Source organism: Contarinia nasturtii, unplaced genomic scaffold, assembly GCF_009176525.2.
Source record: "Contarinia nasturtii isolate CC-2019 unplaced genomic scaffold, AAFC_CNas_1.1 Cnas_scaffold_1699, whole genome shotgun sequence".
NCBI classification, from domain to species: Eukaryota; Metazoa; Arthropoda; class Insecta; order Diptera; family Cecidomyiidae; genus Contarinia; species Contarinia nasturtii.
The window spans coordinates 4,145,259-4,161,116 of NW_022199032.1; the positions used below are offsets into that span (position 1 = coordinate 4,145,259).

Genomic DNA, 15,858 nt, shown 5'->3' on the forward strand with positions numbered 1-15,858 from the left:
TTTGTTTTACAATATTTACAAAATTTTGATTTTTCGAAATTAACTTGGTGTTAAGACTTTTTTCGTGCTCTCATTCAAAGTATCAAACTCAGAATGAGAATATATTGTCGTAATTCAATAAAATCACGATGTTTAAATCAAAAATCGCATCAATCTCACACAATGCTGTCAAAAAAAGACAAAACAAACAAATATTCTTATGAAATGAAGTAAATGTCAACTTTTCAATTGTTTCATTCTGCACCTTAATCATTTATTCATTATTAAAAATTTACACTATGATGACATTTCACGCGATAATAATAATCGTATTTATCGATGGAAGCAACTGTAATTTATATGCATAATATATATATATATATATTGTCGCAGATAGAACGAAGCAGAAAGTAATGAAGAAAAAAGATAAAATGTTTATCGTCCAAGAAGCTATATATATTCTTTTTTTCAATTTAATTAATTATATTTTCGGCAAAAATTCAATTCATATATATTGCAAAACTAAAAGCCTGGATTTAAACATACAAACACAAAACATACAATTTTATGACAATGATGATTAATTATTACTGATATCATATAATTAACGAGATGAATATATGTTATGCATAACTCAAAAGTCATCACACACAAAATAAACCAAAAACTAAAAAACTGAAACCAACATTTGTTTAATTAAAACATTTTTTTACAGCCGTTTTACTTTTCAGGAAATGTGCCGTCCATTGACGGTTAAAAGTGAATTTTGACGAGCAGTGCTCCTGCTCAATGAAGAACATAATATTAAAAGTCTGCTTCTCAGTGCTCCTCCTCACACATATTGCGCTGAGAATACCAGTCTCTTGTGTAAGTTTGAAGTTTTTATGATGAAAGTGGTTATGATGACGAGGAACTTAATTGAAATTGAGTTCACTTTTCAAACGCAACTAAAGTATGATAATGATGTATATCATTTATGGTTCTTCACAAAAAAAATTGCTTTCTATTTGGTTCATCGAACGTTTGATATTTTATTTAGATGATTATGTAAATAAATCCGATTAGTGACGTTCGACTCAATGGGATCAATGTCACATCACATTTCATACCATATCAATGTGTATGGTTACTAATGCAAATCGATCGGTGTTATTCCATTGTTTGCATAACCGATGAGAGAAAGTTGAATCACCTCTCAATAATCGAAATTATAATTTATTCATAAGAATCAAATTGAATGCAGTCAATTGACCCAAAGAAACGTTTGAATTAAATGAAACCGTGAGTGATAGGTTATTTGTTTTGTAGTCTGGTTTGAATAGAAACACCAATCAATGACATTTCCCGTGTCAACATTGAGAGTCGAAGATAAAAAAAACACGAAAAATTTTCATTTTTTGATGCATTTTATTGGTTTCAATCAATATTTTACTATATCGTAAAATCAAGAAACAATTTTGATGCAAAGTTATTGATGCATTCTATTCAAAATTCATCGCTGTCGTATTCCAATAAAAAAAAATCAAAAAAAAAATCAGATAACATAAATAGAACCAATGAACCAATGCATTTCGAATGATCAGGCAATACTTACAGAACGCAGTAGAAGTTGAATTTAAGTCCAAATTTATCAATTTAGGATTTTTGAGATTGGATTTAAAAACTCTTCTATTTACATCGATGGATGATGATTTCAAAGGTTTAAAAATTTCAAATATAATATAAATAGTACACATTCTTGATAGTAATGCAAGTATCAAATATCTCCGACCACAGCCATGTGGTCATTAAAAAATTCATCGATTGTTACGAAATTCTAGATGGGATTGTGGTGTTATTACAGGAAATTTGATTCCTGTAATGGCTTTAATTTGGTTTAAAAATCAACCTTACCACGTTTGATTTTAAATATTTTGAAACGTTTACAGTTTTGTTTGTATTTATTTTTAACATTATCTCTATAGTCTAGACCTCATTGTGTTGAGTCAACACTCATGATGCTCTGAAAAGGATTGCTACAAAGTGTACAGTTCTGTTGATTTATCTCAATTAATGTTTTATTATCATTGAAATACATTTAGATTTAGATGTGCTTCAATTTTAACCGAAAAACTTTATAACAGTGTCATAATTGAAATTCTTTCGCAAATAAATCATTCCTTTTTCATTCCGTTGGACTTATTTTCGCATTCAAAATGTTATAAAATGTTTGTTAAAGAGCCTTTAATTCTATATTAAGTATGCAGATAGTGATTGTAACATTGATACTCCGATTATTAAATAGCATTTCGAACGAAAAAAATGACCTGACTTGTTCATGTTGTTTTTAGTGCATAGAAAATTTCAATGCATTTTTTCACGTAACAACACACGTTGAAAGCCAAGAATATGAATATGTGTGCATTGTCAGTATTTTCTCCATTCATAGAAAAGCTATATGCTAGCTAAATGAGGTAAATGTTTTGATATCGAAATCTTGCAACCTATTTATTAATATTGATTGATGAAATGTTACATAGTTATATATAATGGTAAGCATCAGTAGTAACTGTGGTTTGTATATCATCGGAAATGTCATGAAACGGACGAAAATTCAAATGGAAACATTTTTCGTTCACTTTCAAATCAACTTTGGCAAGAAATCCATTACATATATAAATTACAAATTCGAAAATGCAATTCCATAATGGCAATAAAATTGATTTTAAAACGAAATTCACACTTTTATACATCATTTAAACACAAATTAAACAAAAAAAGAATACGGATACATTTAAAAACTAAAAAATGCATTTTCATTAATTTAATTCTAACGTTATTTTACAGTTACTGTATGTCAGTCCAATATTTTAAACCATTAATAGTCGACGTGGGTATTTTGGTTTGTTGAATTTGTGAAAAGAAAAATCGACAAATGTGAGGGAAAATGTTTAGCAGACATCAAATTCTTATCACTGGATCCATGTTTTTTTTTAATTTTTGTTTTCTTATGCCACATGATATGTGAGTGATTCTGCTCTTTCTTTCACTGCTGCATGACACAGAACCGTCCGTTTAATTTTTCATTTGCGGTAATATTGTGCTGTATTCAATAGTATTGGTGCCACAATTAATTCCTTACATTGAAAAAAATTACATTTAATTTAACCTATATATATATAATCTTTAATTTGAATCAAATAACACATCGATTTCGAATATTAATTTACGTTCGTGATGCCGTACATTTTATTTTCATCAGACATATAATGTGTGGAGCCAATCAAATGACCATACTTTCATTTGGTATATGCTATATGCTTAACAATATTTAAATGTATAGTATTTTATAATATTTGCATAAGACGATGCAATTTGGATTTCATATCAGGCTGCAAAGCAAGAGAGCGGAAACCGATTTGGTCGTATTTCAAACCATTTCACATAATAATATATATAGAAAAATATAAGAGAGACGGGAGGCAAAAAAAATTTGGCCAGAAAATGCAAAAAAAAAAAAAAAATAATTTGAATCGAGTCGGAGATACGAGCAGCATATATATATGCTTCTAATTGTTTCGTGCTTTTCATGTATGACCTGATGTCGTAAGCAAGCCGTACAATTGATTCCTTTGCGATCAGAAGAGAAAAGTACGTTCTCTTTTGACCATTTGTGCAGTGTGCACACTCTTTTAACATTTATACATTTTAAATATTGAATGGATGCGTCATTGTCTCTTTCTCTCTCTGGGTATCTGTTTAAATGTGTGTGTGTGTATATGTCTTCATTTATATGTGCACAATTTCGATTAAATGGTATTACAAGCGATTAGATTATTTGGCGCCTTCACTATTATGCAATCAGGTAGTTGTCAGAAACATCGCGCAAGACAAAAAAAAGACAAACAAAACAACAACCGGGTAAATTATGTTTAGATTCCATTGAAATTCAATGCGTCCAATTTAATACGCTGAAATGTGAATGAAATATGGTCAATGTGTACCGTTCACCAACCATTCGATTTTCATGGTAGTCCATGCGGATTACGGTAAAAATTGCTTTCCATCTCTAATTTTGACGCTTCGTGGCTAACAAATTTCAAAATGTTTCACAATTCCAATGAGTTTACTCTTTTTTTTCCTTTCAACTTAATGTCGTTTGCCTGCAATTCACATATACACACACAGCACAAAAACGGTTAATTTTCCCATTTAATGAATTTGCTCTGCATTATTTTCGATTTCACTGTTGACCGTCAACTTGAAGACAAAAATTGCAAGAACAATTACGACACGTATGTTTTGCCTTACATTTTATGTTATTTTCATAGTGAAAAACGACACCGTTTTTTTATAACTTGAAACTGTTTTTTTTTTTTCGTCCATTCGGTGCGTTAAACGATCGTTTCCGCTAGGTATTTTTTTTACTCATTTGAAGAAAAAAAAACAGCTGATAGACTTCTTATGCTTGCTAAATTCCACAAACCGCTTTTTTTCGGTCACTTTTTTTGCTCACCCAATTTTTATGGCAAAAACCTTTGTCATTGTTACACGGTTTACCATACACGGACATCTTATAACAAATTTGATTTGAACACAGACGCTGACATAAATTAACACATTGAAACTAAATGACTATAACGTTTTTTTTAAATATTCCTTCTTTCTTGAAAACTTTTTTCCCTTTATAGATCACATACTAAGTTCCTCTTGTTTTGCTGAGCTTGTTGTTGATGTTGTCGATTCTCGTCATATCATCAAATATTCGTCTTTCGTCGGGTGCTAATGAATGTTGTTGATGTATTAACACGATGCAAATGGCCTGATTCATCAATTCCTGATGATTTGCGAGCACCAGAAAATGAAGTATGTGAAGACATTTGTGTTTTGTTTTTACGTTCATTCCGGCAAATGGACGAAGAAAATGTTGCGTATCCGACAGGAATCAACACATTATCCATATAAATGAAATGTGTGTGTGAATGATGAACGGGCGCGCGATGTCAAGAAGATAAATAGCAAACAGAAGTTGGTTAATTAATTAAATAAGAAACGAAATTAAATCTGGCCAAATATATTCAACGCACTGAAATAAGCTTGTACGACTCGATACCACTCAATTTATACATATTTTATTCAGGCAATATATTTAGATTTTGTCATCTGGATATTTCAGCTCATCTGAATATAACAACACTTCTATTGTTTTCATTTCGTATCATCGCCTAACGTTATCCAGATGAGCTGAAATATCCAGATGACAAAATTTAAATATATTGTCTGATTTTATTTAATGTGTGTACAGCACATTATTATATATGATGTATAATATTGAATATGTGATAAAATTAAATCAAATAATTCACAAAATCTCTTGATATGGAATGCAAATTTACTGAAAAGGAAGCGTGAAATTCCTCATAGGACATGTATCAAATGCTTTTCAGACAGAAATTCAAACAATTTACGCAATTCTATCGACATATTTCCTCTTGTATGGCGAGCACGCATATAGATATTTATTCTATAAATTACAAGCTAATTTCAGTTTTATATTCATTATATTTGACGCAAAAATGTCACTTATGTATCGAAACCCAAATAAAGAAAAAAATTCACAGCAACAGCATACCCGTTAACGCAATTCCCGTTCGAAGACTTGTGGATCGATCGCGAGTGTAGGCATTTATGCAACAACAACGTCGAATTCCCGGCACAAAATACAGTATTTGCAGGAAACCAATCCGAAATCGTGCGTTCATATAACAATAAATGATTGGATTATAGCAACAATGTGACATAGCCAACCAATGGAGTATGAACCATACATAAATGATGAATTCCCAATGCATCAGTTCGGTGTTGTGCATCAAAATCTATATGAAAAAAAAAAAATGAATATCCCGAGAAATTCGAGAGAGAGAGAAAGAGAAATTAACAAATCAGAGAAAAAAATGTATTTTTTTTTAAATAAATGCAACGGTTGATAACACTGTGTATTGTTGCCTCGTTGTGCTTTTTTTGTCTTATCTTCTCTTTTATTTATATAAACTGTGAAGATTCTGTTGTCGAAACTGAGAGTGAATAGTCATGAATCGTAAATATGCACAAAATGAGAGAGAAATTAATATGAATCGTAGGTTTTATTTAAATTTTTTATCATCATTATGGTTCGCATATTGCATTGGGTGCAAGCCACACTTTCTACTGCAACCGCGATTTCCTCTTTGAATATTTTCACTTTCTACCGACACTGCACGATTCTTGTGAATCTCACTCAGATGTAATGAAATAAAAGAAAACGACGATAAAAAGAACACATTTTAACACAGCATCGTTATTTTGTAAATCTAATTCTTGCATATTCACATGGCATGGTTTGGCGTATTTTCAGGAGATTCTGGTCATTGTCGATGCGCTCACGCACAATGACAATTTTACTCGTTAAAATGATTAATCACCGTTATAATTCTTTTTCTCCATTTCAAATAAGTCATAGTATGTCATAGACGAAATATAGCATTGTTGATAGCATTGTTGTTCACAATGACCGCTTTGAATTCAGAGCAAATATGGCCATTGGAAATAAAAATAAAATAAAATAAATAAATTTCTTCATTCTTCGTGATCATTATTGGCCAAACAATAACAACATTAGAGTGATTGCCTCATTCAATATAGATGAAAATCAACTTACCACTAAAACGTTAAACGGCAGCCAGCATATTGTAAATACTATGACAATTACAACCATCATCTTAATCATCTGCAATTTATGAACAATAGAGAAAAAAATACAATAAAAAATATTATATAGATACATGATCAAATCATTTGTAATGTTTTTATCTTCTTCTTCTCCTCTTGACGATATGAAAAGAGCGAAAAAAATGTTACTTGTCTATTGGGGCTATTGCAATATTGAATTTATACAACAACAACAAAAAAATAAGTAGGACTTGAAACGCGTTCAGTCCTCGTTTGATATTAAACATTAATAATGCTTATAATATCAAAAAGCGTTTGAAAGGCAACCGAAAATGATAAATTGGTTATTTTAGGCGCCATTTAATCATTTCTCTTCCAATGTAACCGGAGCCTGAACGCAATGAAATCCAACACAATGTTTTTATCGTTAAGTAATTTTTTGTTCGTTGTCTTGATCTCTCTCTCTCTCTCTCTTCCCTTTTGCTCACTATGTCCCATGTCAATTTCAACTACAAATCGGGTTAACGAACATTAAACTTGTTTCATCAATCAATAGGTCATAGCTAAATACATTAAATTTCCATTAATTCAACCGTTTTATTAGAGCGTTTTTCGTTTTGTGAGATTGTGGTTGACACTAAGAGGATATAGTGAGTATTTAGAACTGAAGAATCGTTTATCACACAAAAAAACATTCGATTTCAATGTGATACACGGTGTCCACGGCATTTTGACTATGTGCATTTCGATAATTATGTAAATAAATTCAATTTTTATCCGATTAGTGACGTTCGGTATCAATGTCATTTCACCCGTCAATATTTTATATTTCAAATATCTCGCATACGCATCCCATTCAATATATGCTTATTAATGCTAATCGACCGGTTTTATTCCGTTTTATTTGTTTACTATTATTGCTTATGCAATCCGATGAGAGAAAGTTAAATCACGTATGCAAATAATATACAGAAAAGAATCAATCTGAAATGCAATGTGGAATGTCAATTGAATTCTACCGAATCTTCATCATATTGCAACATGATATTTTTGTGGCACACATATCAATCATAAATACCAATTAAATAAGAGAGAAAATTCAAAGTTATCGTAACCCAATTCGTTAAATTCGCCCACGTTTTTTTTAAAAAACATTTTAAACTAATGCAACGTGTGAAAGTATTTCAACTTACTGACGTACCACAAATGAATTTTGGCGTCACGGGAAATACACGGATTTCGTTATGTATACAATAAAATCGCGTGTATCGAAGCGAAAAAATAAACGTTGACTCTTAATTGGGATTGTATCAGAACGCTTTTGATTAATGTTTGTGGCGATCAATTTTTTCTCTTTCATTTTTTGTTGTTGTTATTCGACACCGACAACTGTTTAATGCGAATTTTATTAAAAAATGTCTTCCTAATTAATGTGATACAATTATCTGCGCTAATTCCGATGATGATACCAAAAAAAAAAACACACACATCCAATATTGCACAATACTCTCGCGCTTTCATGTGGTTTGGTATGGGATTATTCAGCGGTCGGTATCGGTAAATTGTAAATTATTATTATTGTTGTTGAAATTGTTTGTTGAAAGGTATATACAAAATGAAAAATTACATATATTTGTTGATTGGCGAGCTGTATTTTTTTTCGGATTGTTTTACCGTACAAAATGGAAAGTAGAATATATACAACTCGTGAAACAAAGGCGAAAGGATTGCACAATATTAATGTGACTAACGTTTTGAAAAATGTTTCCAATCCTCTGTCATTTTTCAAAATGAAAATATAATTTTAGTTTTCGCAGCATTTTGTCAACACCAACAAACACATAATGAATTTTCTTCATTTGTTTGCAATTTGTTGTTGGTAATCGAACGTTGACTTTCAATTTGAAGTATTACGAATTTTCTTTATGGTTACGTTATATTTTTTTCTCAACGTTCGTATTGTTTTTTGTTTTCTTCAGCGCAGCGGAATAGGTCGTCATGTTTATCTAATGCAATCTCTGAAGGTACAAATTTTTTTTGTATGTGTACAAACAAAAATAGCAGACATATGAATTGCCATCAACATCAGCAGCAAAATAGCGAGTAAATTAAATCGAATTATGTATATTGTTTAATCAGTAAACTAGCATCATTTTCAACACTATCGCTGCTACCGCTACAGCTGGGATGTGGAATTATGTCGGAATGTTGGTCTGCATGGTACGTTCTCAATGTTACCCGAAAAAGATAGTAAAAAAGATCGTCGAGCGAGAAAAAAAAATAAACACATGTTATTTGCCGTCCCTTCAACGCATTCCATATGCATTTCGTGAATTGGCGAGAGTAAATTTTTTTAACTGGAAAGGTGAATTGAAAGTGACTAGCAAGATTATGTATGTGTGCGTGTATGCATGAGATTGGCTCAAATGGATTTCCGGCAGAAGATAAGATTAGGAGCACACACTGAGCAAGTGAATCTTCAAAAAAAAAAAAACATTGTATAGAAAATATGCGAAGTGTTAAAGTAATGTTGTAGATTGAATTTATACAAAAAAAACGAAGCAGGTAAAGTAACTCGCACTCGTTGCGCATCTTCGAAAGTCATCGAGGGAAAAAATGCGAAAGAAGAAGCAATTTGAAAGATAAACGGGTAAACTGGCGAGAGGGAGAGAAAGAGCAAGAGGGAATGAAAAGAATTGTAAAACGATGGTGAAGAGATAAAAATAAATGTGTTAACTAAGATACTAATGAGAAAGTGGCATTATTTTATATAATCATAAACAATTTTGATTTTGCTTCATTCGCCATTCCAGACACTTTTGAACGTCGTTACTCGTGCGTTCATTTCGTCTGCGATCTGTGATGATAGCATTTAAACATTACTGCACATTGTTATGAATCGCATTTAACCGAAAAAAAATGACGACCAACAACGATGAAACATAACTGAATGAAGAGTAAAAACAAATCACACACTCTTGACACGAAATTGAGCATTGATTAGTTCGTTCCATTTTTTCTTCTTCTTCTTTTTATTTTTGTTTCATCTAACCCTTTTTTTAATTCAATTTCATTTTTGCACACTTTACATGGCCTGCGTTTTTATATTTTGTGTATGTTTCGTTTTTCATTCGCTGTGCGGCTGTGCTCGGTAATGCTCTTTGGAGTGGCCGCCTCTTTGCATGTGTCTGTGTGTGTGTGTGTGTGTGAAAGAGTGTGTGTGGTATGTGTGGTTGCGGTATGTTATATAACAGTCATTGATGTACACATAATTGCACGTTCATGTGCCACATACATCATCATCATTTGCCAAACCATTCTGAGAGTAAAATAAGCTATTACGCACGTGAAGGTAATGAAAAGTCAAAAACACCATGCTGCCCCGTTGAATGATTCAATGAATGAATTTTCAAAACTTCAGCATGTTGCCACTGTAACATAATTCCCTTATGTGGGCTGTATATGTTGTTGCTACTAATGTTGCTAATATTTTCGATCACATTGCCACCATATTACAACCCAAACCAGTCTTTGGCTCCCTTGAAACCACCAACGCCATTGCCAATTCGGCAACACTTTTATCGTCTCATTGTTTTTTTTTTTTTGGCGAAAGAAAAACTGCCATCTTATCCAGTGAAATAATATAGTTAAAAAGACGCATTTATGACAACAAGAATTTCATTATTTTTTCTATCAAATTTTTATTTTCATTTCATTCTTGGAATAGCCGTTGCACAATTTTGTGAAAAAGTCTCAAATGCAAACACTCACGCATAATTTGAATTTCAATGGGGATAAATTGAAAATAAGGCATTGACTTCGAATCAGTTCATGGTATGGTCTCGGTCAACATCGATTTTCAGACCTAATCGATTGAAAAAAAAAAAACGAGCATCGATCGAATTTGCTGATCCGTTCAACTTTGTATGTAGTTTTTTTGTTGTTGACGATGCTTATGCATCGAGTTTTTCGGTTGTTTTCTTCTCCAAATTCGTTTTTGCTTCACTTTTTCATGGCTTTAAGTAACAACTTTTTTTCTTCTCTAATTTAAAAGTTTCGGTGTATGTGCCATGCTGTCTGTCATGTGTCTTTCTTTCGCTCATAAGTTGCGTGGATTGACGTTCATTCTCATGGTCACCGTCATCGCATGATAGATGATGTGTGTATGACATCGCATGCAATAATTCGAAAATCAATTTCAAGACCCTCAAATTCTTTGCAATGGTCATTTTTCATTCCGAACTGTACACATTAAATCGAATCCAATTTTCCAATTTTCAGCCGCTCATTTGAATACTTTCGATTGTAATGTGATAATATTTTTTACGGCAGAGAAAAGAGTACACAAGAGTGTGTATGTGACAAAAAGAAGTATTTCGAAAAAAAAACTTGAAGGTGTGACATGCGCGTGTACCTTTTGCTGTAACCGAAAGGTATTTTCCATTAATGCAGTTTGAATGTATGTAATTCACCCAAAAACGATCACTTTCGCATGGGCATCGCCTCTGGAGCATCAACATTGAATTGTTATCTGGAAATTTTTGATGATTACTTTTCTGTTTCTCTTTATATTACCGTTTATTGAAATAAAATGGATAGTTTGCATTTGGAATGAAAGAAAAATCACCGACATTCTTCAGATCGAAACCACATCAAATGTGGAATAAAGCACACACACACACACAAAATAAAAATAAGTAAAACATCACACAATAATAAAAATGTCGTTTCTATCTAATATCTATCGATGCGGATTGATGCACTTTTCAGCTGCCGCAGATGCTTCTTCTTTTTCTTCTTCATTGATTTCAAAGAAGCTATCTAGTATTTACCTACTATCTATATATTGTTGATGTGCATCAATTAAATTTTATGAGAGAAAAATTTAACCAGCATCGCACGTAGTTCGTGGTTCGTCATCAAGTCCGCGTGTGCGATGCAAACTTCTTCAGTTTACCAGTCTCTTTTTTTTGTTTATTTCATTGATTGTGTATGTGTGTTTATATATTTGTTCGATGTTACTTTTGGTTCATTGCTTTTGAAATGATTGTATACATATAGGTTGGACATGTGTATAACGTTTTGCTGGGCTGCTTGTTCGGTTAAATTGTTAGTAATTCATTTGATAGAGCCAAATTGTGTTCGGAATATAAAGGTGAAGATGGCGAGCGGACAACAACAACAACAACAACAGCAGCAATAACAATCGATGATGCCGAATAAAGAGAAAATCCCGATGACGCGCCGCGCCACTATTGCATTCTTTTTCATCGTTCAGTGTTTTTTTTTTTTTTTTCAATTTTTTCTTCTTCTTGTGTGTACGTTTTGTTTCTCTCTGTGCACGGTTGAACTTGTGGCAGATGATACACTGGCTTCTGCTACCTTTGCTTTTCTTTACAATTCATTTGTATTGCTCGTTGTTTTTGTTGTTGTGAACTTTTGCGCTGCGTCGTTTACATGTCGCTTTGCGCTTTCGTTGGCTGTTGTCGTTGTTGTTGTCGTCGTCGTCGTTGTTGTTGCTGTGTTATTGTTGATGTGGCTTTCATTACGACGTTTACCGACGTAAAATCTGTACATCTCAATGCAGGATGCCCCACTCATAGTTCATGCTTTTTTTGTTTTTGGTGAATGCTGTTGCTCTTTACGAAAAGAGCAAGTCTTTCATTTTGGCTTCAGTACAATCAAATTTTGTAGATAATCTGAATGGGTCTGATCATATATAAATAGAATCACTTCGGTTGGTTTGATCAGTCAACATTTAGTATCTACACAATAACGTTTGTGAGCACGGGTCGTTTTATTGTTGGATATCGAAATTTTTATTCAATCAACTCGCCAAGAGAGAGAGACAATAATCATTTTAAAACAATACGAAAAAAAAGAACTCGAAATTAAACAAGATGCGAGCATTTATTGTATTATCGTGTTTGGCTTTTGCCGCGGCTCGACCTGAAGCTGGTTACTCATACCAGCGTCCTGGTGGATCCGGTGGATCCGGTGGCATTGGCTCTGGCTTGTCGGGTATTAGTGGATCTAGTTTTGGTATTGGACATGGAGGCAGCTCATTCGGTGGTAGTTTCAGTAGTGGCGGTTCATCAAGCTTAAGTGGTTTTGGCGTTGGAGGTGTGTGTTCAAATATAAACCAAAAATTATTTTGAATCAACAAAACAATATCAATTAAGTTATAAAAGTAAACAAAAATAGCGCAAACGGTTGAGAATTATTTAGCGCGTTAAAAAACATACTTGTTCGTACTCAATCGTACAAACTAATTTTTTTTTAATCGAACGAATACATACGTTCGGCAACGATATTGCATTAAACAAATATCAGCTGTTCAAGATACGATAGATTACTTCGAAACATTCGCGCACAAACCGTTTTACTTCGGTTCGTCGCGTATACGAGTCATACAAATTTGAATGCAACTGTATCATAAACGGCTCCAAAGCAATGACTACAATACATTTTATTTGTGATGTGATTTTTCGTTTAAATAGAAAACGTAATTTTTCCATTTAAGAATCTTGTAAATGTGTAATTCAATGTAAAAACAGAAGTCGAAAGTCGATAAGCTCATGGAAAAATAATTAAAAAGAGTCCTCTTCAATCACTTTCCCGATTCATTATATTATGAATACAACTAGAAAAGAACAGAATATATTTCTTGTCAAAAGTTGTTTCATTCATTCATTTTTATATGAACTCAAAAGAATAATTTGTTTTGAAAAAGAATTCACAATGCTCATAGCTTCGTTCAATAGAATGTGCATTTTTTGGATGCTCTAAATCAGTGAAGTTAATTGATACAGTATTGCATACAAAAAATCGCAAAATATTACAATTTATCAATTTTCTCTATTCATTGTCCGAAACAATTTCAATGGGAAAAATCCAGAGCATTTATCGTCTTATTTCAGAATCATCAGTCTGATGATTAAAAAAACGGAAAACAAAAAAAATCGACACCCAACTTTAATTAACAGGAATTAATTTCGTATGGAAATTTGCTATTCCACAAAATTTGCACAATTTTTACGATATTAAATCATGCAAATTGCACGTCAGTGCACTCATTCTAAGTCGGTGGAGTATCAACACTTGATTCACCATATTTATATTTAAACATACATGGAAACGTCATATTTTTTCCGTGCACATTGCACATATTGCATTTTATGTGTAACAATGGAATGCAAAAATAAAAGTGCGCACAATAAATAAGATAGAAAAGAGAGAAAAACCATTTTTCCACGATACATGAATGAAAGTGGAAAAAAGTTTGGCTGAATCACAGCGATAAAAATGATTTAATGATAACTGTATTTTCACATTGAAAATTTCCTACAATAACCAAATGAAAATAATCTCCACATTTTTTTGTTTCAATGTTATTTTAATGTACGACATAATCAAAAATATCTGATTACCACAAACCAGATAATAATAACATAATTTCCCTCAAACGAACGAGAATGGATTTTCACACGCGCTGCGCCGATAATTCCAATCATCTTGGATTGTATCATTGAACAGCAGCGGAATCTTTGTTCCGTTTGCATGTTTTTTTTTCTTGGGATTTATTCGATTTTTTTGTTGAAGTTTTTGTATGCACAGAAGTTAACTTCTGTGAAGACATAAATGTCGTGAATAAATTAGCGGTGCTATTGGATAGAATGTGTTGAAAGTAAATCAAAACAATATACAAACGAAAAAAAAACACTCGAATATTTTGTTTTTCGTTGCAGGTGGTGGTGGCGGATTCGGTGGCGGATTTGGTGGCTACCCATCGGGTGGCGGCGGAGCTGCTGTTGTACAAAAGCACATCTATGTACATGTTCCACCACCAGAGCCAGAAGAAGTTATTCCACAACGTCAAATTCCAGTTGCTCAAGCCCAGAAACACTACAAAATCATCTTCATCAAAGGTAAGAATGCCAAAGACAATTTTTCTTTTATCTGACATAAATTCAAACCGGAAAAATCGTAAACGAAGTTGTCGTTTTGGCTTTAAACCCAAAGAATTTGTCTATTCGAATAATTTATTCGATTGTTCGTTATTGAAAGTAAAGCGACCCTCAAAACACATATCATATGCAAACAATTTGCCACAAACATTGTTATGGATTGTAACTTTTTCTCTATTTTTTTCCGTTTAGCTCCATCACCACCATCGTACCAAGCACCAATCATTCCAGTTCAACCACAAAATGAAGAAAAAACCTTGGTCTACGTTCTTGTCAAGAAACCAGAAGAACAACAAGATATTGTCATTCCAACTGCTGCCCCAACTCAACCCAGCAAACCAGAGGTAAATCCAAACTCAACTGTTCCCATTCATATGAGTTCTATATTACATTTTCTTTACTTTTGCAGGTTTACTTCATCAAATACAAGACACAAAAGGAATCGGGCGGCGGTGGTTATCCAGCAGCTGGTATTGGCGGTGGTTCTGGTTCTGGTTTGGATTTGAGCGCACCGGGCCCAATTGGTGGTGGCGGTGGATCAGGCATTGATTTTGGTAGCAGCGGACAAGGATCGCCATCAACTCAATACGGACCTCCCGGAAAATCTGGACCATACTAAATTATCCACCTAGTCTCTCTCTCTTTTGTAAATACTTCTCTCACTAGTTGTTTAAGATTTAAGTTTTTATACGAAAACAAAACGAAACAAATTGAAATCAAATGTTTGTTAAGATGAATTTATTGCAATTAAAAAAAAATACGGTGACAAAATTAAAAAAAATGCTTTTTTTCCTTATCTCCCCTCTCTCTCTCTCTTATAAACGCACGCAAACTTTCTCTATTCTAATCTTATTCGATTCGACAGTTTTGATTATTCTTGTCACGTTCTCCTGATATAATCTTAGAATCAAACGAGACTTTTGCAAAAAAAAAGGAAAAAGCAAGCAATGCTAATCCACTGAAATGAATCGATTCGAATGAAATTAAATCAGACTTTCATTTCCATTCAATTTTCATTTTAAATTTATATATGGAACCATATAAGCTTCTCAGCATATTTACATTGGCCGCACCGAAGCCCCGGTGTGTGAACATGAATTGCATGAAATGCTTGATCGAACCATATGGAACATGCCACAATTGAACTGATGATGAAAGCGCTAATCAAACTATGGCTCTTAATTTATCAAAAAAAAAAAAATGAAAGCATTTCAATGTGAAATAC

The 15,858-nt window shown here is 32.8% G+C and overlaps 2 protein-coding genes across 4 annotated transcripts in view; one reads left to right on the forward strand and one right to left on the reverse strand.

Moving 5' to 3' along the window:
• Window positions 1-2,860: 2,860 nt before the first annotated feature.
• LOC116346914 (RYamide receptor-like) overlaps window positions 2,861-15,858 on the reverse strand; it is a 59,089-nt gene continuing 46,091 nt past the window's right edge. For all 3 annotated transcript variants that reach the window (XM_031777208.1, XM_031777207.1, XM_031777209.1), the window contains 3 exons: window positions 6,656-6,724; window positions 5,591-5,834; window positions 2,861-4,795 (listed from right to left, as the gene is read on the reverse strand). In XM_031777208.1, coding sequence (XP_031633068.1) covers window positions 4,716-4,795; window positions 5,591-5,834; window positions 6,656-6,724 — 393 coding nt within the window. In that variant the 3' untranslated portion in view covers window positions 2,861-4,715. The remainder of the gene's footprint in view (window positions 4,796-5,590; window positions 5,835-6,655; window positions 6,725-15,858) is intronic.
• Window positions 12,407-15,408, forward strand: LOC116346915 (pupal cuticle protein 36a). The gene is made up of 4 exons (XM_031777210.1): window positions 12,407-12,789; window positions 14,415-14,594; window positions 14,826-14,977; window positions 15,043-15,408. The coding sequence occupies exons 1-4, from the start codon at window positions 12,567-12,569 to the stop codon at window positions 15,250-15,252; spliced, it is 765 nt and encodes a 254-aa protein (XP_031633070.1). The 5' UTR covers window positions 12,407-12,566; the 3' UTR covers window positions 15,253-15,408.

Bases quoted from the DNA above. Each gene is read 5' to 3' on its own strand.
- LOC116346915 (XM_031777210.1), top strand. From the start codon at position 12,567: ATGCGAGCATTTATTGTATTATCGTGTTTGGCTTTTGCCGCGGCTCGA. The intron at 12,790-14,414 runs GTGTGTGTTCAA...TTTTCGTTGCAG, and splicing joins AAGTGGTTTTGGCGTTGGAG to GTGGTGGTGGCGGATTCGGT. The intron at 14,595-14,825 runs GTAAGAATGCCA...TTTTCCGTTTAG, and splicing joins CAAAATCATCTTCATCAAAG to CTCCATCACCACCATCGTAC.